General features: G+C 35.9%; 1 protein-coding gene across 2 annotated transcripts in view; it reads left to right on the forward strand.

Moving 5' to 3' along the window:
• The first annotated feature begins 1034 nt into the window (after positions 1-1034).
• The window catches only part of COL11A1 (collagen type XI alpha 1 chain), a 218841-nt gene continuing 196190 nt past the window's right edge, over positions 1035-23685 (forward strand). For both annotated transcript variants that reach the window (XM_032155224.2, XM_032155225.2), the window contains exon 1: positions 1035-1146. In XM_032155224.2, the coding sequence (XP_032011115.1) occupies positions 1041-1146 (106 nt within the window). In that variant the 5' untranslated portion in view covers positions 1035-1040. The remainder of the gene's footprint in view (positions 1147-23685) is intronic.

Genomic DNA, 23685 nt, shown 5'->3' on the forward strand with positions numbered 1-23685 from the left:
GCTGAATTTAAACGTTTAAGAGATAAACCTGTCAGTTTCATCTCCAAAGAGGACTTCCCTACAAGCTCTAGGTTTTGACCTCTAGGGTCCCTCCATTCCATCTTCATTCCTTTCTTCTAATTATTGGGTTAAAAAAATAAAAATAAAAACACTTTTCAGAGTAGGCAGCGCAATGAGTCCACTGGTTCCACGTCTGCCATACGAAGCAGATTTTTGCACAAGGATAAGGTTACCGCTGCCAGCCCAGGACTCCAGCGGTGTGGCCGATCAGGCGCTGGACTCCTCCCCTCTCCCGCCGACCAGCCAGAGGCTAACAGACGGGTGCAAGTAGACAAGTAGCTGTTTTTATTGAATACAGAAGCTCCTTGAAAACTCCGTGTGCTCCGGGGCTCTCCTGCAATTCCTTTCATTCCCAAAGTGCTGGAGCCAAGCACGCGTCCCCTGTAACTCCCTCCCATTTTTTCTCGGGGATTTGGTAGGCGAGGAGGGAGGAGAGGTGTGGGGAGATGGGGGGTGGTTGGTGGGCTGGGCCTGCCCGGAGTCCTCATTCTTGGGCTGAGGGAGGCGGGGGCGGGCTTGGGGCCGCCCCAGAGGCGTGTGATTGGGTCTGACCCTCAGCCTGCTTGTCAGTTTCGCCCTGGGTGGGGGAGCTGGGAGCAGGGAGGGGAGTGGGCGGGGGAGGGGGCTGCCCGGAGCCACTCGTCCAGCCCACTGACGGCATGAAGCCTTTAGGGGCACACAGTACTCTCAGCTTGTTGGTGGAAGCCCCTTATCCGCCTTCATTCTGAAGGCAGGGCCCGGCAGAGGAAGGATCGGAGGGTCCCGGCCGGTGGGGCCAACTCAGAGGGAGAGGAAGGGGCTAGAGACACGAAGAACGCAAACCATCAAATTTAGAAGAAAAAGCCCTTTGACTTTTTCCCCCTCTCCCTCCCCAATGGCCGTGTAGCAAACATTCCCGGCGATACATTGGAAAGGACGAAGTTGGTCTGCAGTCGCAATTTCGTGGGTTGAGTTCACAGTTGTGAGTGCGGGGCTCGGAGATGGAGCCGTGGTCCTCTAGGTGGAAAACGAAACGGTGGCTCTGGGATTTCACCGTAACAACCCTCGCATTGACTTTTCTCTTCCAAGCTAGAGAGGTCAGAGGAGGTAAGAAAAAATGGATTTGGGGAGGTGGGAGATTGCCGTCGGTCCTACGGTCCTACGCTTTCTGCGCCCCTCCCCCCCTTACCCTTTCTCCCCGCTCTTCAAGAAAAAAAAAAAAAAAAAAAAAAAAGCAATTCCCTTAAATACAATCCAGATTGTAGCTGCTACCAGGTTGGAACTGGAAACTGGAGAAAGAGATGAATGTAGGCGGGACAATAAAGGGAGAGGAGGTAGGTAGCAGGAAAAAAAAGATCTGTCAGGAGGAGAGCCTGCTGAAAATGCCCTTCACCACTTTCCAGCCTCTTTGAAAAGAGGAAAAATATTCTCTTGAACACAAGGTCAGTTATACAAAGCTTTTGTTTGAGGCATAGTCTTTAGACTGCCCTTGGAAAACATCTGGTTTCTTCAGATTCTAACTAATGGGAATATCTTTTTAAGGGTGAGCTGAGGAGAAAATATAAAGGGTATAAAATGAACCTTGATAAAGTTCTTTGTCTGCAACCAAGTGAGAAGCAGGCTGTTTTAGTTTTGGGGATACAAGAGAAACCAGGGGGGTGAATCTAGAAGATTAGGAACACTGTGTGTTTCGGGGGCGGGGGGGATTAATCTATTTTAAGTGGACAAAAATTGGCAGATTATTAGGAATAGATTCAAGATAGGGAGAACACTTTCCCCTGAATTTCAGTGACTCCCCCCACCCCACCCCTCCGCTTCTTCTTGCAGGTTGGACGTGCAGTCCTCTTGGAGAATGATGAAAGTCGCCAAGCAAATGGGGTGGGGGCGGAGGACTAGGGATTGGGAGGGAAGGGGAGGGGATGTGGGTGGGGTGGGAGGAGAGAGGTAAGGAAAAGTTCCTACGTGGCACCACCAAATATTCAATGGCCAGACCTGCTCGCAAGTCTGCAACCCTGTCAGTACCCACGGAGGGAGAGCGACTTCACTCCTCCCCTCCGCCTTCTCCCTCCCTCTTTCCCCCGCCCTTTCCCGAAAAGGCATCTGGCTGGAGCGGTCCGTTAGGTGCCTTAGAATCGACTGGCAGGCGAAAGCCTTTGGAGCTCAGGGAGCCCAGACAGTTTAGAGTAGAAAGCAAGTTTGTGAGGAGTGCAGAAAGAAGCTGGGGGATAGGAAGGAGGGTGACTGACGAGGATGAATCAAGGGAGATAAAAATGGTCAAGCCCAAATGCGTAGGCTTTAGCAGAAACTTGAGTGTGGCCCTGGGTCTAGATGCCAAGATCTGAGCTCTCCCTAATGGGAGTCAGCCCTCCCGGAGGCCGATCTCTGCGACCAGGTTATTCCTTCCACACGCTTAGTGGCTTTCAGCTTCCCGAGTAGCAGGCAGCGCTAGATTATTCCCCCAGGTGACTTTTCCTGGTAAATACAGTGAAAGCCCCAATGGGACTATATTTGAATTTTGAAAGGAGTTATTATGTTGATTAATTATGTTGATTCATTCATTTCCACATTTTCAAGGATAGATAAGAGAGTCTTTGAAAGTGAAATCCATCAAAAAGTTTGTATTTTACTTTTGGTACCTGGTCACCGGTTGGATTGGTCAATTCTGTCATCAGTTCTGCCCTCTGCTGGTTTTGTTTATTATTTAGAATTCCTGCGTCTGCCGTGGGACATGAGACCTCTGTAAGTTCCTCTTAACTACAGTGGTACTGGAAAAGGACCCTTGATTAAGGAAAAATGGATATGCCATTTCTTTTTCAGCATGTCACACAAGCATGTAAATGAGAATATTGTAATGGCAGCTATTTATTGAAAATTATAGAAACTGAGAATTTCTTCAGTGATGGATGAAATACAAGCTCTGAGAGACTCTTGCAGGGATTCAGGGATTATTTTACTGAAGCTATTTATTTTTATTTTCCACATTGAGCCTTTCTGTAGCGATCTATGCATATTTTTTAAAATCAAATTTCTGTACTTTTACTGCATAAATTTTCTATTTTCAGTCTAGCAACATACCTGAAACACTTTTAAACAGCATCCCAGTACCACATCAGATAAATGGTGGGAAAACAACTTTCCTTATTTTTATGAAGCCAAGTAATGATAGAAATAGCAAAGTATAAGGATTAGATTTTGTTGGGTTTCTTCTTGATGAAATGCTCTGAAAGTTAAGTGATAGTTTAGATATTTATATTTTAAGGTTTTGGTATGTGTTTTATCAAGCTGTTTGGTGCTCATTGTTCCTGGGAGGCCACATATTAACATAAACCCACTTTTGTAGGCATTCTTATCCCCTAATTAACTTCAAAAAGGGAATAATAGTATATTAATGCTTAAAAAGAAAACGTTGGCTACAAAGCCTGAATCACCACACAAGGGAAAAATAAACCCAGTGTCCACTTCTGATAATAGCCTTTAGATATGTGGTTGAAGTAATAAGATTTTATACCAATTTCTAAATAAAGATATTATATCCCAGCATCATACTATGACATTGATTTCATTGAAGTACGGTGATAAGGTTTGGATATTAAGCACAAAGATAATTTAAAACAGATACTACTTTTATATTAAAGTAAAATATTAAAGCCTTAAAACATCTGGGTTAAAAACAAAGTTAGACTCTAAAGAAAATAATATAGAGAAGTTTCTTGGAAGTGAGTGGATTAAAGAAAATTTATGACTTCATACCTACTCATGTTATTTTACTTTGAAAAATCAAACTATAACTTGGAAATATTTATTATACTCATTAAAAATCAATCCTTCCTGTGATTTAGAATAACAAAGTTAAGTGTGATTTTTATAAGTATTTATTTACATTAACTTCAATTTTATGTTTCATATATATGTTTATTGTTAAAGTAAATGATGTTTCTCAGTGATTTATTGATATTCTTTGGCAGTTAGTCCATTACTTCTTATTCACAGGAGGTGGGGTTTACCTGAAATTCATAGTGACCACACTGTGATTATCTTAAGATGGATGAATTTATGTAAGGGTTTTAAGTAAGAGTTAGACTTAGCTATAATCGAGCACTCAAAAAAATCTAATTGAATCATTTTTTACTAATTAAAATTACATTTAACCTTTGGCAGTTAAGACAATACTGTATCTTGTAAAAGGTTGATCAAACTTGGAACTTTGGAAGCTTGTCAGGAATCGATAGTAAGCCCTAAAGAAGTGTTGTTTTGAGTGCCCGGGATCAGCAGGTGAAATGGTCCTGGCTTCCAGAGTATGTGCTAGTCCAACCTTGCAAAGAGATCAAATTTGTCCATTTGGTTCCTTAATCAGAAATCAGAAACTCAGATATGCTTCTGATAAGAAATGCAGTGTTTGCTGAACTTATTAATATTATGTCTTTCCATTTGTTTTTTAAGTTCAAAATTGATCAAGACTATAATAGAGAAAGAATATAGACTAAAGTGAAACACCTTTCTGCATGCTTTACACACATAGCCTCAGTTTAGGTGCACAGATTCTTTTACCTAATTGTACATTAGTTTTGAAATTAAGTTTCTTAATATCTTAAAGTGACAATTTGCTTCATAATTAATACTTAACTGAGGGGATACTTTATAGAAGTTATTCTCTAAAAGGTATTTATATAGTTTTAAACAAAGTTATGCAGTAGCAAAATGAGAAATGTATTTACATAACATAATTGGTTAAAATTTAATTAATATTTTTAGGTTTTTTTATTTTCTTCAATTTGTGACTAAAATAGAACCACATGGTTGTTCAAGTTAAGTTATCCCTAAAATACAGCAAAGCAAACATCTCTTTTCAAATTTATGGGTTGGCTTTCTAGCTAAGCAAAATGTATAAATAGTCACCTTTCTTTTCTAAAAATTTGCTTTTTCCTAGGATAAATTCTCTTCACTCTGATTAATTTAGTGAGATTCTGCCTATTTAATGATAACAAGATTTTAAATCAAGTTTGGTTGAGAGTCTCTGTGTAATACAAGCTGAATTTTTAAAAGGTTAAAAAAAGGTGTTTAGATAAGATTTTTAAAAGAGAATGCTAGTACTAGAAATTATAGAAATTGCTAATCAATCTTACCTTCTCAATAAATGAGGAAACTAAGACACAAAAAGTTGTCAGCTGAATACTCTTCCTCATAAAAAATATTCTTGTAATATTCAAGGTTTTTCTGAGTAGAGTGAAGATCTGTAATAGTGATCAAAAGAATTTTAAATAATAGAAGTCTGAGATGATGAAATGAGAGGAGAGAACTTAGTAGTGCAAGTTCTAATTAAAGTTTTATTTTGGATTGTCAAAACACCTGAAACTAATGTAAGTACCTTTTAGCTCAGGAAAAAATTGACATTTAATTTACGGGAAGTACTCACTCTCAATGGACTACCATGATATCTGTTGTGCGATCAACAACTATTACAAATTTAATTACCATATGTGAAATTGCAAGGAAGTAAAAGAGAAAGAATTCGATATACTATTCCTATATTTATTTCCAGAAGTCTGAAATTACTAGACCATATATTTGCTACAGTTTAGATTAGTGAGAAGGTAGATATAGTGAAAATGTCTTATATAAAGAAATTTAAATAGAAAACAGTTACAGAATAAATTTTTAAAATACTCTACTACCTTTGAAGAAAGGTAATTTTTGATCATTTGTATTCCTAATTATGTAATTTTATAAGATTACATCAGAGTAGAAGGCATAATACTCTATTTATTGCTGGATTAAGAACATACTTTTGTATGCTTTCTAAAGTTGTTAATAGAAGACTAGGTCCAACTTTGAATTTCTAAGAAGCTTAGAAAATTATATATTTATTTCAAATAAAAAATGGCAAATTTCTGATATTTTCAGGTTAATTTTAATTGATTGGATGACATATATTTTATGTATACATATAGTACGGCTTTTATTAATGTCAGATAATCATTATGACACACTTGTTGTGTGTTGTTTAACAGGTTTTTTTTTAAACAAGTGGCAAACTTTAGAAAAAAATAGGAGAGAACATAGTAGTGCAAGTTCTAATTAAGGTTTTTATTTTGAATTGTCAAAGTATCTGAAATTACATAAGTATCTGTTAGCTTAGGCATAAATGGGCAGTTAATTTATAGGAAATACTCACTCTTAGTAGGCTACCATGATATCTGTTGTGTTGTCAACAACTATTACAAATTTAATTACCACATGTGAAATTGCAGGGATGTAAGGGAGGAAAATTTCAATTTTCTATCTCAATATTTATTTCTAGAAGTCCAATCTTCAACTAGTATTCCCACCAAATTAGAAGTCTTTCTGTTTTTAGGGAAAAGCAATACATGACCATAGGGTCCTGAAGATTATACTGTGAAAGCGTTTATCATGAGTTTTTATACTCACAATTAACTATACCAATTTATGTAAATATGGAGTTTAAAAATGCTGAGATATCTCCATCATTGTATATAATTTTTAATGATTATGTTTAGGTATTTAAAAGCCAGAATTTTATTAAATACACTTTTATTTTCTCCTTACCTTTTTAGAAGTAATCAAGCATGGTTGGCGTAATCATTAGGAATTCAAGGCAACTGCAAGTGGGGACTGAGCGTTGGTCAGCCTTTCTGCTTTTACTCCTTCACTTCCCTCATGTAATACTGGGGAAATGTGACCTAAGTTGGGAGGGGTGAGAGGAAACCAAACTTTTTCTTTTTGGACCATTCAAGTTTTGTTCCTTAGCAAAGAAGAGAGATATACGCTGATGTTATAAAAAGTTGCAATGTTCCCTAAGTTCTTTCACTTAAGAGTCAACTTTAAATGCAGTTTTCAGTGTAGCTTTCGGTATACACTAATGCACTTTCTACATGAGGACATATTCCTTCTAAATTCTCTTGCAATTTAATTCAAAACCTAGAGTTTTTTTTTTTTTCCATTTTAAAATACTTTCTGTTTTAGAATGCATCTAATGTATTTCTTTCTCCTTCCTTCAAAACCCTAATATGGTTTTATTGATATAGGTAATTGTATTCTTTTATATGTTCAGTTGTGTCAGAACTCAACATGAATAATACTAGCTTGTAGCAAAGATGAAAGACAATTTTAAAGTGATTTAGTGAGTAATATCTATTTATCAGTTGCAGTCTTTGGCCTACTACTGACTTGGCTAGTGGTTCTTTAGACATTGGCTGATCACCAGACCTACTGTTATCTGGTAAAATAAACTCTTTGCTTGCTGCGCATGGAATTAGAGACAGTGCTATTAATTTAGGAGAAAGAACTTAGAGAAAGGAAAGGTTATCATATTTCAGAGTAAGAGACCAGCTTAAATACGACTTGACAATTGAGAACTAAAACAAACCTGTGTAAAAGTGCTTTAGCACAATTAACTTTTGCAATCCCCTCAAACCTTCTTTTTTTTTCTTAAAAAGCATTTCTTTCTTATTTTAACCAAATTTAATTGCTCTTGAATGGCTCTGTACAGTACAGGCAAATGAAGGTCCCTATTCATAGAACTTGAGCGCATAGAGTATCAGGGGAAGCTTCCTTCCTCTGTTTGACTGGTAAACTGACATCCGGGCTTAAAGGAGTGAACCTTAGACTGTGTGAGGTAGTTGGCTTTCCTTCCTCACTCAGATTTTCACATAGACTTCCTGAAAGGATGACTGCCAGAAATAGCAGTAGCTGGCTAATAAGAACTCTAGTGCATTTTCATACTTGGTGCTCTTAGATAGCTCTGCACAGAAAGAAAATACGTAAATATTAAAAGTGGTGTCTGTCTTTACTTCTGTCTTTAGAGTCTAAGAGTGGAGCTCAACCTACTGCTGACTGTTACTCTTCCTTTTGCATGCAAATGAAACTTCACAGCATTTCACTGGCTTTTAGGATAAGTTTGTTGTCTAAATGGCTTAGAGTGCCCTTCAGGATGTGGCCTATCTTTATGTCCAGGCTCATGACCAGCCATTTCCCACCTCCCCAAGCCCACTTCCATTTACCTTGCACTTTAGTGGTGTTAAACCTCTTGTCTGTATTCTCCCCTATCTTTGAACACTCTCCCTGGAATGTCTATCTCATTCTCTTCCATCAGCAAACACCTTCTCCTACTTTATACTTCAAAATTTAAGTAAAATATCATAGCTCCAGAAAACTTTCCCTGATATCTCCAGGTGAGCCCTAATACCAAATACATGCTCAGTATGTACAAGGTTCTGTCATATGCACTTTCATAGAGAATCTTATTTAATTGTGACAGTTTTCCTGGAAGTAAGCTGATATCAAAATACTGATTTTACCCATGAGATTACTGAAAAACAGAGAAGTGAAAGATTTTGCCTAAAGTCACACAGCTAGTAAGTAGTAGACTGAGAATTTGAATGCTGCCAAGCTTTCTCCAAGGCCCTTGCTTTTGGCCACTTGTCCATGTTTACTTTGCTGGGTGTTCTAATGCTTCTACACAGACTCCTAGGCTTGTCTTATGATTATGGTGCCCTGGGGCCTAATGTTAATGTACACATCATGCAGCTAAACCACATAAAATGTCAGGTCATTGGGTGAATAACTTGACTGCCTTCAAGGAGAAATAAAAAGAGGTTCTGGTAAAAGGTGATGTTAGAATCCAGATAATTCTTCAGCCTGCACTTAAGTTCAGTGGTGGAGACCATATTACTCTGACCATTTTATAGACAAACCTAAGCCTCAATGGTAGTGGAGGATTGAAAGGGGAGTTTCTGGGAGCCATCAAATATTACTTTTGTTCCTTTGATTAACTTAAGGAGAAGATGACAGACGTATTTGTTAGTATGCAAAGTTCCAGTTGTAGTTGGCTTGGTTTCATTAAGTAAAAGAACTCTTATAGATCATTGCTTGTCCTAATCAGGATCCACTGCAAAGATCATCAGGTCTTATTCTACTTTTGGGGATTGGTGTATGGAAGTTTTCTTACTCTCTTCAGCATAAAAAATGTCAGACTTGATTATCCAAAAGCTTTTTTGGAGCGTAATCAACTGAGAGAATGTAACATCATTATTTTAAAAATTACTAATTTATATGTCAGTCTTCTTCTAGAAGTTCCTGGGTGGGTAGTGACTGTGATCTAGTTTTATTTGTGTCCCCGGTGTCTACCATGGTGACAAAATACACAGCATTGATATAGTAACTATTAAGGTTAATTATATTCTTTTTTCACCCAGAAGACTGGAACAAGATTAAAATTGAGTTAGCTTGGAATGGTGTGAACTGAAAGTTTGAGGACCTCCTCAGATTATGCTCTTAGTAGTGACATGAGTAGTGACTCCTCCTTGTTAAATTCATTTGCTAAAAGTAAATAAATTGCAATTTACCTCTAGCTTTTTCATATGGAAAACAGTTTTGCATTCTCTCCAAAGATGCCACTGAATATTTGTAGCTACAGACTGACTATATTACCTCCAAAACTTTGTTTTGTTAATACCTTAAGATATGTAGTGGTATTGACAGTAGCATAAATCATCATTTTATTTTCTACTAGTGAACAAGAAAGTTTAATCTGAGAATAATATCAATCTGTAAAATTGATAATTAGAAATAGTCCTCTCATATATTCATTATTGAACCTTTCATCTCAGATTGGTATGCTATTGGGGATTAGTTGTCTGACTTTGCTTATTAGCTATTAGAAATAGCAGTTTATATATATATATATGGATGTATGTGGGTGTATGTGCATGTGTGTATAAATAAAGTGCTTTATGTTTATTTCAATAAACTCATTCTTCAAGTTAGAAAGTAAATTATATGTTTTACATATATTGGAATTATTATATTATGAAGTACCATCTCCAAACAAGAAATATATAGAGCTTCAAAATGCTTAATAAGATTAATAGACAATAGTTGTAAAATTCTTTTGGAATATAGTTACATAGTTTTTATACTATATTTCTATCCATGGTATATTTTAGTTACACTAAAATCACTGGTATAGGTGTATATATCTGCTTTATTTCATCTAGAACAGAGTCCATCTAGAACAGAAAGCATCTAGAAGAGAATCCATCACATAGTAGCCATTTGATAAAACTTTGCTGAAGGAAGTGAGGGCGTTGTTGACATTGCTAATGACTTGATTGTCCATAACCTAACTGCCTGAGATGTGATATATAGCTGTGTGTATCACCTGCTCTCAATGTCTATGGAAGTATCTTGAACCAATTTCTGCTGATATTATTGTGATTTCCTGAGACTCTCAGTCTCTGTTTTGGTTCTAAGCCAACCTATGACCTCTACCCTCAGCACTCTCCCACTTCGTTATTTCTAAAAGGAAAAATCCTCTTTTCTTGAGATTTAGATATTGTCTCCTCTATAAATAACTTTCTTCAAGCATTGAAGACTGGGGTAGTTAGCCTGGCATAACATTATAAAGCACACTTTATATAGTTATCCAAAACTCAAATACTTATCTCAAAATATTTTTGATGGTATAATGAAAGCAGGAAATACATCTTTTTCACCGATGCAAAACATTCTGGCACCTGTCACCATATCTAGAGCAAAATAGATAGCCAGTAAATATTTGTTGAATGAATGAACTCATAAGCAAGATATTTTCAACAAAGTCAAGAGGACTGGGGTCCATGGCTTAGAATCACAATTATTTCCAATTCTAACGCTGGAGATTTTGATGAAATAGATTTTGTATGATATCAAAGCATAGATGTTTTATAAAGTTTCACAGATGATGCAGAAGCAGGGGTTTACAAACCTTCTGTAACGTGAAACAAATATATAAATAGAAATGTGTCTGGCTTGTATAACTAGGCACTGGAAGTCAAGTGAAAGGTTATCATCATAATGTGCAAATTATTTGATAAATATGCTATTGCTAAGCAGTAGTGGCTCTGCAATAACTGAGTTGAGGAGATCAACTAATTACAATATAGAAAATGCTTTCTTTTAATCCTTCTCTCCAGAGCATGTAATAAACTAAATGCCAATAAATATTGCTCTTCTCAGCATTAAAGTCAAATGGTTATATTGGAAGTTTAATTTTAGTTTTATAGTACACCTATTTTTAACAGCCTTGGCTATTTGTAAATTAGAAATGCTGTACTTTTAAAATGTCATACTCTCAACTAGTTTTTGTTCTTTTCTTCACCATACTCAGAGTTGTGATGCCATTTTTGCTTTCCACTTTCAGGTCAAGCTTTTATGATATAAAAAAGCTCAGGATTGAGGCTGTTCGATAACCGTAAAAGTTAAATGACTATCTTCTATGTTAATCACTGTGTTAAGTGCTGTGGCTACACAGACAATATGACGATCTCTATTCTCATGGAGTGAAAAGCTAATTAATACATGCAATCATTCATTTACTTATTCAACAAATATCTATTAAATCCCTATTAAATGCTCTTCCTAAATTCTAAACTCATTCATTCATTTCATTGCCATGTTCAACAAGTACAGTTTAAAAGCTCATTATATGCTAAAGGTAGTTGGTGGGCAAAGATAGTTACAATCCTGCCTCGTAGTGATTATGCTCTACTTGAGGAGACAGTAATTAATCAAATAGTGGCACAAGTAAATATAAAACTGCAGCTATGCTAGATGCTTTGAAGGAGAGGTGTATGGTTCCTAGAGAATACACAACAGAAGTTCAGTAAAATCAAAGAAAGCTTCCCTGAGAAAGTACCAACTGAGCATTGAATAATTAACTAAAGTGAAGAGGAAAGAGCATTCCAGGAAGTGATGTGAAGGCCTTTATGAAAGGAGGATGACACCATAAGGGACTTGAAGAAAGGACTTGAAAAATGGCGGTATGTCTGGAGAAGCAGCAGTGGGGGTAAACCGTGAGATGGTGCTGGGGAAGAAGGCTGGGGACACATAACACAAGATCATAAGGATAGATTTTTCTGCATAGCATGGAAACATGTCACTAATTAAAAAGTACAAGGAAACTGTCAAGTTAGCAGGGTCAGTGCATACTTTGATATCAACACATAACTAGTTTGTCCCAGTTGATTCCTACCATTGGATCCTCTGACAGTCAGTGAACTGGGGCCGTGCTGTTTTTTCTGGAATAGCCAACCCCACTGTCAAGTCACCTGGGGTTCTCAACAGTAATTAGTACATTTAAGTCACACTTTATATGGAGCTCTGGTCATGTAGTCTTACAAAATATATAACTAAACTTCCACTTTATAAGGCAGTATGAAAAAAATGTTAAAATAAAATCTGCTATAAGACAAAAACATAACTTAGCATTTCTAACCTTATGTGACTGTTCTTGTTATTACCCAAAGTATATCAGCTTTTAGAACAAAAATTGCAAATAATGATTTTTGTTTCTTAGGATTAATATATGAGGTCATGATCTCTATTTTGATGATTTGAGATGTCCAATTGTTTATTGTCAGCATTTTTTTAAGTCCTAAAGATCTCTTTGAGTGGAAATTATTCAAATAGAATTTTAAAGTAATCATGTCATTGATTGATTAATTGTAGCTCTGGATAGCACTGGTAGGCTGTCAACTCCTGAAGTTTTGTTTCTATCCTGCTTTACCCTGAACTTCAGACTTGCATACTTGACTGCCTACTCAATGATTTCTAACAGTATCTATTAAGTCATCTCACATTTTGTATACCCAAAACTGAATTGCAGAACTCCTCTCCTGAAACCTGGTCTCACAGCCTTCTCCATCTCACTTAATGGCAACCCAATCGATCATGATGTTCCAGCTACAGATCTTGAACTTAGCTTTACTCATTTTCTCTCTTATCTCCTTTTCTACCTATCAGCAACTCCTATCTCCTCCACTTTCAGAATATATGTAGAATCTGACCCGTACTTTCTGTCTCAGTCTAAGAAAGCAACATTTTATATCTGGAAAATTGCAGTTACTTCCTCACTGCCACCTGATTCCACTCCAGTGTGCCTAGAGTTTCTTCTAAACACAGCAGCCCCAGTGGTCTGAAAACATAAACTGAATGGAAAATATCTGCACCTTCCTCTCAATTTTTATGTAAACCTTAAACTACTCTAAAAAAAAAAATTGACTCAAGTCATCCTTCTTCCCCTAACCTTCCAACGGTTTTTAAATCTCATTTAGAATAAAATCCATTCTCCCTGAACATTCCACAGGACCTATACAGCCTGTTTTCAATGTACCCTCACTTTTACTTCTCTGACCACAACTCTTTCATTCTTTTTTTGTCCATGCAGTCAATCTTTTTTATAGCAGTATTCACATATTCACATAAAGTACATAGAAAGATTTTGGCTTTTGTATAATACAGAGTTTAAAATAACTTTACGCAGAACTAAATTTCTTCAATCTGAGTTTCAGCTAATTTTTTTTGTTGTTATTAACTTTCCATGCTCTCTATCCAAACTGAACAATATTTTCTGTTACACAAATTTACGTGAGAAAATATCCAATGTACAAATGAAGGGACCTGAGCAGGAAAGAGAGCCAAAATATTAGGAAGTGGGTATGGGGATAATTTTTTTAAAAAAGATCCCTTTGTTGGATACATATTTGTCTCCTTGCATTTCCTTCAACATTCTGGGCCAACTATTGTCTCGGGTTCTTTGCACTTGTTTTTCCTTTTGCTTAGAATCCTGTTCTGCAAAAATAGCAGGATAGAGGAGGTTCCTATGACTTTCTAGACTTTGCCCAAATATCATTTTCTTATTGACGGCGTGCCTGTTCTTTTTATTTGATATTATTTTCCAGGCATTTGCAACCCTCCCTATAATCTTTTTGCTGATTCATTTTTTTCCTTAGTACTAATCAAACATTTTTCATATAGAAAATAATGGTGCATTTAAAGATACTGAGTTTGTGTTAATTTTCTATGTAAAATGTAAAATTAGATAATTTTGGAGTATAAATGTTGCCTTAAATTATTTAAGCTTTTAGATGTTAGCAGCATCTAGGTCATCTATATCCAATAATTCCCATAGTTTGTTATTCCATTTTACACAGTATTGACTATACATAGTATTAGATAATTTTGGAGTATGTTGACTATACATAGTATAGTATATATACTATATAGTATATATACTTTTGGAGTGTATATGCTATACATAGTATAGCAATATATACATAGTATATATACTATATATAGTATATATACTATATATACATACTATATATATACTATTGACTATACTATATATATATATACTATATATATACTATATATATAGTATATATATATACATAGTATAGTCAATATAACAGCCAAATTCTATACATATGTATAGTATATATATAGTATATGTTATATATATATATGTTATATATATACTATATTATGTATAGTCAATATAACAGCCAAATTCTACACAGTAAAGTATTTTTTCTTATTTGATGGACACTAAGCATGATAATTCAGGTGTTCTGAGAAATGACAGCTGTGTAGAAATGGTAACAGCATTTTGTACTTTGTTTTGTTGGTTTAAGAGAGCCATGGTGATGGCTACCTAGAAAGTAGTATTGCCCTTAATCGAAGATAAATTCAGAATCATGTATTTTATGTAGAGTTGACTTTCAACCAACATGAGGGTAAGAGGAGCCAACCCCCTGTGCATTGAAAATCCATGTATAACTTTTGGCTCCCCCAAGACTTAATTACTAATGCCTACCATTCATGGGAAGGCTTATTGACAAAATAAACAGTTTATTAATACATATTTTGTATGTTATATATATTTTATTCTGTATTCTTACAATAGAGAACAGAAAATGTTCTTAAGAAACATAAGGATGAGAAAATATATTTAGTATTCATTAAATGTAAGTGAATCATCGTAAAGATTTTCCTTATCATCATCATCATCTTCATGTTGAGGAGGAGGTGGAAGACAAGGGGCTGATCTTTTCTTGGTGATGGCAGAGGCAGAAGAAGTGGAAGGGGAGGCAGGAGATGCAGACACACCTGTGTGACTTTAGAGATATACATTGTAATTGGTGTCTGACTTTTTGCTTTTTCCTATCTCTAAAAAATGTTTTCATATGGTACCAATCCTTCCTCCACTGTTTGCTTTAATTTTAGTCACCATATCATAGAAGGGTCTATGTGATAAAAGAAGGCAAAAGCAGTCTTGAATAATCAGACCACTTCTGCCAGATTGTCTAATATCAATTTGTTTTCTGACACTGATTCTTCTATTTCTTCTTCCCCATCTTCTGACACTGGTTTGGAAGTATTCATCCTCATCAAGTTGTCTTCTGCTAATTACTCTTGTGTGGTGTCTATTAGCTCTTGAATTTTTCCAAGATCCATATCTTGAAACCCTTTACCCCCACACCTCCATATTTTATTTTTTTGCTATATCCACAATCTCTTTCCTGATTTCCTTTATTGGCTCTGCTACAAACCCTGTGAAGCCATGGATAACATATGGCCACAGTTTTCTTCAGGAGGAATTTGTTGTTTCAGGCTTGATGGCTTTCAAGGCTTTCTCTGTAACAATGATGACATCTTCAATGGTGTAACCCTTCCAGACTTTCATGATGTTCTTTCTATCAGCGTTCTCTTCCATAGCATTGACAGTCCTTTCCATACAGTACCATGTGAGTGAGCCTTAAAGATCCTTATGACCCCGTGACACAGAGGTTGAATTAGAGATGTACTTTGGACAAGTAAACCACTTGAACACCTTTGTCATTGAATTCATGGGGTTATGGGTGGCCAGGGGCATTGCCCAATATCAAAAGAACTTTAAAAGGCAGTTTATTACTGGCAATGTATTTTCTGACTTCAAGGACCAAATATTGACGGAACCACTCCAGAAAAAGGGTTCTTGTCCAAGCCTTCTTGTTGTACTACTGAAAGGCAGGCATTCCTGTTTATCTTTTCCCTTCAAGGCTTGGGGTTAGCAACTTTATAGATAAGGGCTGCCCTCCTCATAAACCTGACTGAATTTGCACAACCGTAGAATTTGCCTATTTCTTCTTACCTTAAATCCTGGTGCTCACTTTTCTTTCTTACTAATAAATACACTTTGTGGAATTTTTTTCCAGAATAGGGCTGTTTCATATGCACTAAAAAACCTGTTCAGGCAGCTATTCTTTCTCCTCAGTGGTTTTCTTAATGGTATCTGGGAAATGGTTTGCTGCCTGTTCGTCAATGAAAGGTGCTTCTCCTGGTGTCTTGACATTTTTAAGGCCAGACCTCTTTCTAAAATTATCGAACCACCCTTTTTGGCATTAAATTCTTCAGCTTTAGATTCTTCACCTTGCTTTTGCTTTAAGATGTCATGTAATGATTTCACTTTTTCTTGAATCATATTAAACTTCATAGTTATATAACGGCTTTCTCATAGCCACCCTCACCCACATAAAGCTGCATTTTCAATATAAGATTTAAAAAAGGATGTTTTGCAAAAGTTCAAGGCTTTTGCACTTACTGGCATAGATGCAGTGATGGATTCATGGATTTCCTTTCTCTTCTTTTTTCTTTTTCTGTTTTTTTTTTTTTTTTTTGAGCAGTGATCTTTATGCTGGACTCATTTATCTTGAAATGGTAGGCAACCACAGCAGACCTCAATCTACAGTACATATCAAGCAATTCAACTTTTTTTGTGTGTGTGTCATGACTTTTCTCTGCTTCTTGGGAGTATGTGAAACATTAGTGGTACTTCAGATAGGTTCCCTGGTGCTTTTCAAGGTTTACAATATCACACTAAATGTGATGAAAAGCACACAAGAAACGCGAGAGATCACTTTTTACAGAGATAGGCAATTTACTAGAGAGATCCACTGCTCATGTGGAAATGATATTTAAGCAGATACTTGCCACATTTGGGCTCACTACAATAGCAACAGGAGGTGGCTAACAAATGATTACGGTAGTACAGAATTCACTACAGTTAATCTTTTGCAGTTTTGATTTATTGCTGCATCTTTACATTTGTTTACATTTCTCTCCACTATGAATGGTGCCATGTATAATGGTGCCATGTATGATCTGTGTTTGTGTGCATAAGATTTGACAAATTTTGACTTTTTATACTTTATTTGTGTCTATTTTATGGTAGTAAACCATAAAAGACTTGTATCTACATATATTTTGTGCATTCATGACATACTTAACTTTTTCTAAATGTTTTTGATATTTTTAGCCTACTTTGTTCTTCTGGAAGTTTTCTCAAATTGTCACAAATCTCCAAAAATGTGTTTTAAATTTATGTATTGAAACAAATTCATACATAACTGGACCCATACATTTCAAACTAGTATTGTTCAAGGGTCAACTATTTCTCTCAATCCCTAAATAGTTTAGAATTATAAACAGGCAACAGTGAGATGCTGATACAATTGATTTTGCTGGAAGTCACACTTTTTCATTAATTACACTTCAGAATATTTTACTACGTATTTTTATTTACCTTTCTAATTATGAATTTCACTATGCAGTTGGTTTTGTTTTAAACTGGAATTTTCCCGGAATTGTAAGAAAATACATTTACATTTGATCACTGGATTTCTATTTTCTGAAAAGGTAGTACTAATAGGCTTGTTATGCATTTGGTTTGATGAAATTAACTCTAAAATTCCTAAAACTCCAGGCTACTGATATATATTGTCTTTCTTATATCATTCTCAGTTTGGTGCTCTTCACTGTTTGAATATGAAATACGCAGTTTTTTTCAAAGTGCCTATCAAAATCTTAAGCCATTTTATGCTAACATTTGTTTATTTGTAGTATTTGTGTGTATATTAGTGTATATGTGGAGAAATATATTAAGTAAACAGAGCATTATTAATGACAATACATCTTAGTTGATTATAGAACCCTTTGGGGAAAATTAAACTCTAAATAGTATTATGGAACATTTCCCATATCCTGTAGTAATTAATGTAAACTATACAACTGTAAGGGCTTCATATATAATCTTACAATTTACTAATGTATTTAAGTACTTTATTTCTTTAATTTTGCACTTGTGTTGACTACAAAGATTAGATTGTAGCATACAAGTCAAACATCTGGTAATTTCATCCAAAAAGGGTTCTGTTGAGGGTAGGAAGTTTATGTAATTTTTATTGGAATTATTTGTGTCACATCATCATTTAAATATGAACTTCTGTATCTTTTTAAATATGGGAGTATTTAAGTCAATGTGCTTAATTTTCTAATATTTTATATTCATATATAATTCATGGTTGGTATGTGGAATATATGTGTTTAAAATAAATGAAAGAACAGTGTCAGAGGAAAGGGTCTACAATATTACATTTTTAAATCTTTAATAAATAGCTTACATGAGGCCCACTGTGTTTAAGCTATCGTTATATCAATTTCTATGCAATGCAAAGAAAAAATAATGAAAAGAGAAAAATGCTAATGATATCACTGTATTAATGTCAGTTTGTACTACTGGGAGGTAATGAAGTGCTGAGCATGAAAATATAGATTTAAGATCTATTTTGTTGCTTAAGCTAAATTCCAGGAAACCCCCTGAGGTTGCTTGTATCTGGAATACAATATGAACATGCTGAAGAGATTGCTAAGCAGTACATAATTTTTATGGATGATTTTGAATGGACATTTAGAGATCAAAACTGTTTAGTATTCTACTCAACTGCAGAGAACTTTCCCAAGGTAGTCTGAGGAAGCCGGTAACAGGAATCAATTTAATTATAGCTCTAGGGAAATGTGGATGGTGCTCATTGGAAGTATTAAAGATGTTCAGAAAGGTAGACATTTTCAGGGAATAATAATTTTAGATAATATTTTTATTGAATATGGATTATGTATTAGACACCATTCTATGTTTAAAATTCCTTACAGCATTTAATTCCCAAAATGAGGCTAAATTGAGAAAACTAAGTCTTGCAGACGTAAATAGCTTATCCAAAGTCATAGAAATAATAACTACTGAATTTGGATTAGTTATTGGGCAGTTCTTACTGTGGAAACTAGTTATTAATTGTTGTTTATAGGCTTGGCATGTCCCAGTTTTTAGACTCTTTCTTAAGAGCCATCATGATTTTGAAATATAGGAGAATATTAGTAGTAGGAAAATTATAAGAAATAATCAATTTTCTGTCCTTTTCTCTTTTGTCAGTCCTACATCTCACTACCACATGCTCACAGCAGCAGTACTGGTTTTTTAACTGAGTGGAAGATGGCTGAGAACTTTCTTCTGTATTACTTTATTTTTATTAGTTCCATAATGGTATGCCTCACATATAGTTTGTGGTGTGAGGTACAAGTTGAGAATAAGTGACTCTCAAGAAGTTAGGAAAATATCTACATTAGGAAGGCTACTTTTTTATTATTATTTATTTTATTTTATTATTTATTTATTTATTATTTTTTTATTTTTTTGTGTGAGACAAAGCCTCGCTCTGTTCCAGGCTGGAGTGCAGTGGCGTGATCTCAGCTCGCTGCAACCTCTGCCTCCAAGGTTCAAGAGATTCTCCTGCCTCAGCCTTTGGAGTAGCTGGGATTACAGGTGCATGCCACCATGCCAGGCTAATTTTTGTATTTTTAGTAGAGACAGGGTTTCACCATGTTGGCCAGGCTGGACTTGAACTCCTGACCTCGTGATCCACCCACCTCGGCCTCCCAAAGTGCTGAGATTACAGGCGTGAGCCACTGTGCTGCTTCACACCTATATTCTTGCCACACCTGAATCAAACAATGGCAACAAACAAACTTGGAAACCTCTTCAAGTTCTTGGTAAAGGTCACTTCCAATCCTCTTCCTTTCCCATCTCAAATTGTTAGGAAAAATGCTTCAACTATGAGACAGGTTGTGGCTACTCATTTATTCATCCATTAAACATTTCTCTATTGATTATTTACTGTGCTTCAGCTGCTATGTGTTTGCAATTTAATAGTGAATATCAATAGCACTGATGTTCACTGTCAGAGGGTTTACAGTGTATCAGGGGAGGCAGATGTTAAACAATAAATTACATGCTTAACACAGAGAGAGAAATATTAGCTGATGTGAGTATGTAACAAGAAAATCATGACCATAATTTAGACAGATGCTGTGCCTGAGAGCATACAGCCTAGAGCCAAAGACATAATTAGGCAAGCAAACAAAATAGTATAGGGTGATCTAAGGGGAAATACAAGACACTGGGATCATATAAAGAGGTCACATCATCCTCCTGGATGAGCTAAGAATAAATCTCCTAGAATAAGACATGCTTAGGTTTACACTAAAAGGTTGACTAGGTCTGAAGCCACCAAGTTTCAGCCCTGGCTGCACATTAGACTCATCTGAGAAACTTAAAAAATATGGATGTCTGTACCCAATCATTCTAGTTTATTAGTTCTGGGGTGGGTTCCAGGCATTCATAGGTTTTATAAACTCTTCAGATGATTCTATTGACAGGATTGAAAAATAAGTCAACTGTCCTTAACCAATTGAGGAAGGACTGGAAAAAATATACAGATAAAGACAGCAAGGTGCATTTTAGAAATTGAAAGTTATTCCAGTTCTAGTAATAAATGTGAGGATGGGCGAATCGATAGTTTTTATTGGAGATGGCTCTTGGAGTTTGTGGCGGTGAATGCACGATGAAGATACGATTTTTCTCCAGTGGTCCTCAGCAGCCATGGTGCATCCAGGGATAATCTGGAGAGCTAAATTTTCTCAGTGTCCATGTCTCCTTGGGCAAGCATGGCTGGTTTCCTTGAACTCTTTACTCTCTTTGTATCTGTGCTACCATATCTGCTGTTTCTTTCCTTCTCTTCTTCATTGAGGAACTCCTATTTATCCCTCAGGACTCAGCTTAAAAGGGCTAGCTAGTAGATATTTTAGCTGTTGTGAGCACACAGTCTCTGTTGGAGCTACACAACTCTGTTGCAGTACAAAAGCAGCTATGGACAATATATAAATGAATGGGTGTGGCTATGTTCCAATAAAAACTTTATTTATGAAAGCTGAAATTTCATATAGTTTTCATGTGTCACAAAATATTGTACTTTAATTTTTTCAGCCATTTAAAATGTACGATTATTCTTATATCATGTACCATATAAAAATAGGCAGCAAGGAGGTCTATGGGAGGTCTATGCCCATAGGCACAGATTTCCCCACCATCATTCGAAGGCATTGTTACAAAAAAAAATTTAGTTCTGACAAAAAAACTCTTTGAAGTAAACAGTTTTGTTATTCTCATTGTACTGATTTAGAAACGGAGGCCCAGAGTAGTTAAGTAATCTGTCCAAGTCACACAGATGCTAAGAGGCAGAGGTGGACTTAAGAAGAAGTCCTGCTCTTTAACACTGTAATGATGCTGTTCACTACTGGTCATGGGAGTGTGCAAAGAGGCTTAGAGAAGGAATTAGAGATGAAACGATCAAAGTATTATGAGATGTTTCATCAGTAATCTATATGGATGGTGAAGGCAACAAGGGAGAAAGGATCAAAGACTTGGGATCAAACTGATCAGTGAAAGGGTGGGGGTGTTTAAGAGGTCAGTAGAACACAATAAAAAGTACATATTAGGACCTAAAAAAATTTGTTTCGACACTAGATAGCCTGAGGATTTCAGAGGAAGTTCCTTCCATATATTTTCACATTATCGTTTTTCACATTCAACCAACATTTTCATAATCTCTGTGTGTTTGTGTGTGTATTCCTGTTCCTTTCTAGTTTGCAAAAATTGGCAAAGACAGGCAAATAATTTTTAAAAAGTATGAAAGGTGCTATAATAGAGGTTAGCAGATCTAACCCAGCTTAGGGAGATAGAGAATGTTTTCTGCAGAAGATGCATTATCAGGTATATTCTTCTTATCCTTCAGGTGAGGTGGAGCTAAGTGTTTGAAACAGAGAGTAGGGTTTATAAAGGCTCAGAAGCAAGCCAGAGAACATGGTGGATTCTGGAAAGATTGAGTTGAGTGTGGTAGAACACCGAATGAGGACAGAATTAGGGACTCATGAGAGCTAAGACTGTACATTCAGTGAGCTTAGAGTGGTAGGATAAGTGGGAGTGTCCAGATATCCAAACTGTATCTTCAAGGAATGTGGAAATCATCTGAGAGCCAGTGGGGTTCTTTGAAGGAATTTAAACATCAGAGTGGCATGAGACATGGATTTTTGGAAGCTTAATCAAGCTGGTGGAATGAAGATTGATGGGAAAAAGTATGGAACCCAGTTAAATGGCTATTTTAGTAGCACATTGGGCTCTGATATTCTATTCTCCCATTTAATAAACCTATAGGTATTCAGTAAAGGACAGGAAAATATAATTGAACAAAACACGGTGCTGAATTGGATATATCTGAATTGCATATACATGGTTTGTGCCAGCAGTTGGCAACATAGAGATAATTAAAATATTAAGGTTATTTAAGAATTGCTTTGAATATGGAAATTTTACTTTTTTCATGTATCATATTTAGCCATAAAATTACTTTTAATCTTTGAACAGTTGCAGTTAGCAAAATATAAAGAATAGCTTTCCCACATATATGTATGTATGTGTATAAAACAGTAGAATCCATTTAATGACAATTTATTAAATGCAATATCTACGAGGATTATGAGATCAAATAACAGGCAGAATTTCAAAGTAGCTTAATTCATTATTTAGTTCACTTGAAATAAAATAAACTTAAGGACTTAATTAATGGAGTTTTACTTTTTTGTAACTTGAAATGCCTTTTTGGAAAAAAAAAAAAGCTTGGTTGAAACCTTTATTTTTTGAGGAGTGAACACTTGGATAAGGTCACGGTGTTAAAAGATAACGTTGTAGCCAGGCGCCGTGGCTCACTCCTGTAATCCCAGCACTTTGGGAGGCCGAGGCGGGCGGATCACAAAGTCAGGAAATCGAGACCATCCTGGCTAACACTGTGAAACCCCATCTCTATTAAAAATACAAAAAATTAACCAGGCGTGGTGGCGGGTGCCTGTAGTCCCAGCTACTTAGGAGGCTGAGGCAGGAGAATGGCGTGAACCTGGGAGGCGGGGCTTGCAGCGAGCCAAGACTGTGCCACTGCACTCCAGCCTGGGCAACAGAGCAAGACTCCGTCTCAAAAACAAAGAAACAAACAAACAAACAAGCAAAATAGATATGTTGTAGACTTTGCAGTCCATTTTATGTATTATTTACCTCTGCCCAATTGTGACTATGACAGTGGGGATGCATTCTTTTTTCTTTTCAGAAAAATTACAGCCTTCATAGATGTGTTCATGTCTATCCTCAAGTCTTTATTCAGTTCTACTTTGGAGAATGGCATCAGAGTGAAAATATAAGATAATTTAAGCAGATAAAATGCTGTGGTTTTCAGAAACATTCTTCTTCAGAGTCATTTATATACTAGAACAAGTAATGAGTTTAGTTTAAAATAAATATGAACATCAGGAATCAATTAGCTGGCTCAAATAACAAACATATTATATGTATGTTTTAAGTTTATTTTTGTAAAGTTTTTATTTTGGGGTATAGCAGTGTGAGTGGTGAAGTGGAAGGAGCATAAAGTTGGTATTTACACAGATCTTAAGAGTAATCTTAGTTTGTTCTCTGGTTCTCAAATCTCTCTCTGCACAGGAGGGATAAGAACATATGGTTTGTGAGGGTTAATCCCTGTAAAGAACTTAGTCCAGAGACTGGCACATATTAGGCTCTCCCTGGCAGTTATTATGATTAGCATTGTCTTAGTTATG

Source organism: Hylobates moloch, unplaced genomic scaffold (genome assembly GCF_009828535.3).
Source record: "Hylobates moloch isolate HMO894 unplaced genomic scaffold, HMol_V3 SCAFFOLD_5, whole genome shotgun sequence".
Classification (NCBI taxonomy): Eukaryota; Metazoa; Chordata; class Mammalia; order Primates; family Hylobatidae; genus Hylobates; species Hylobates moloch.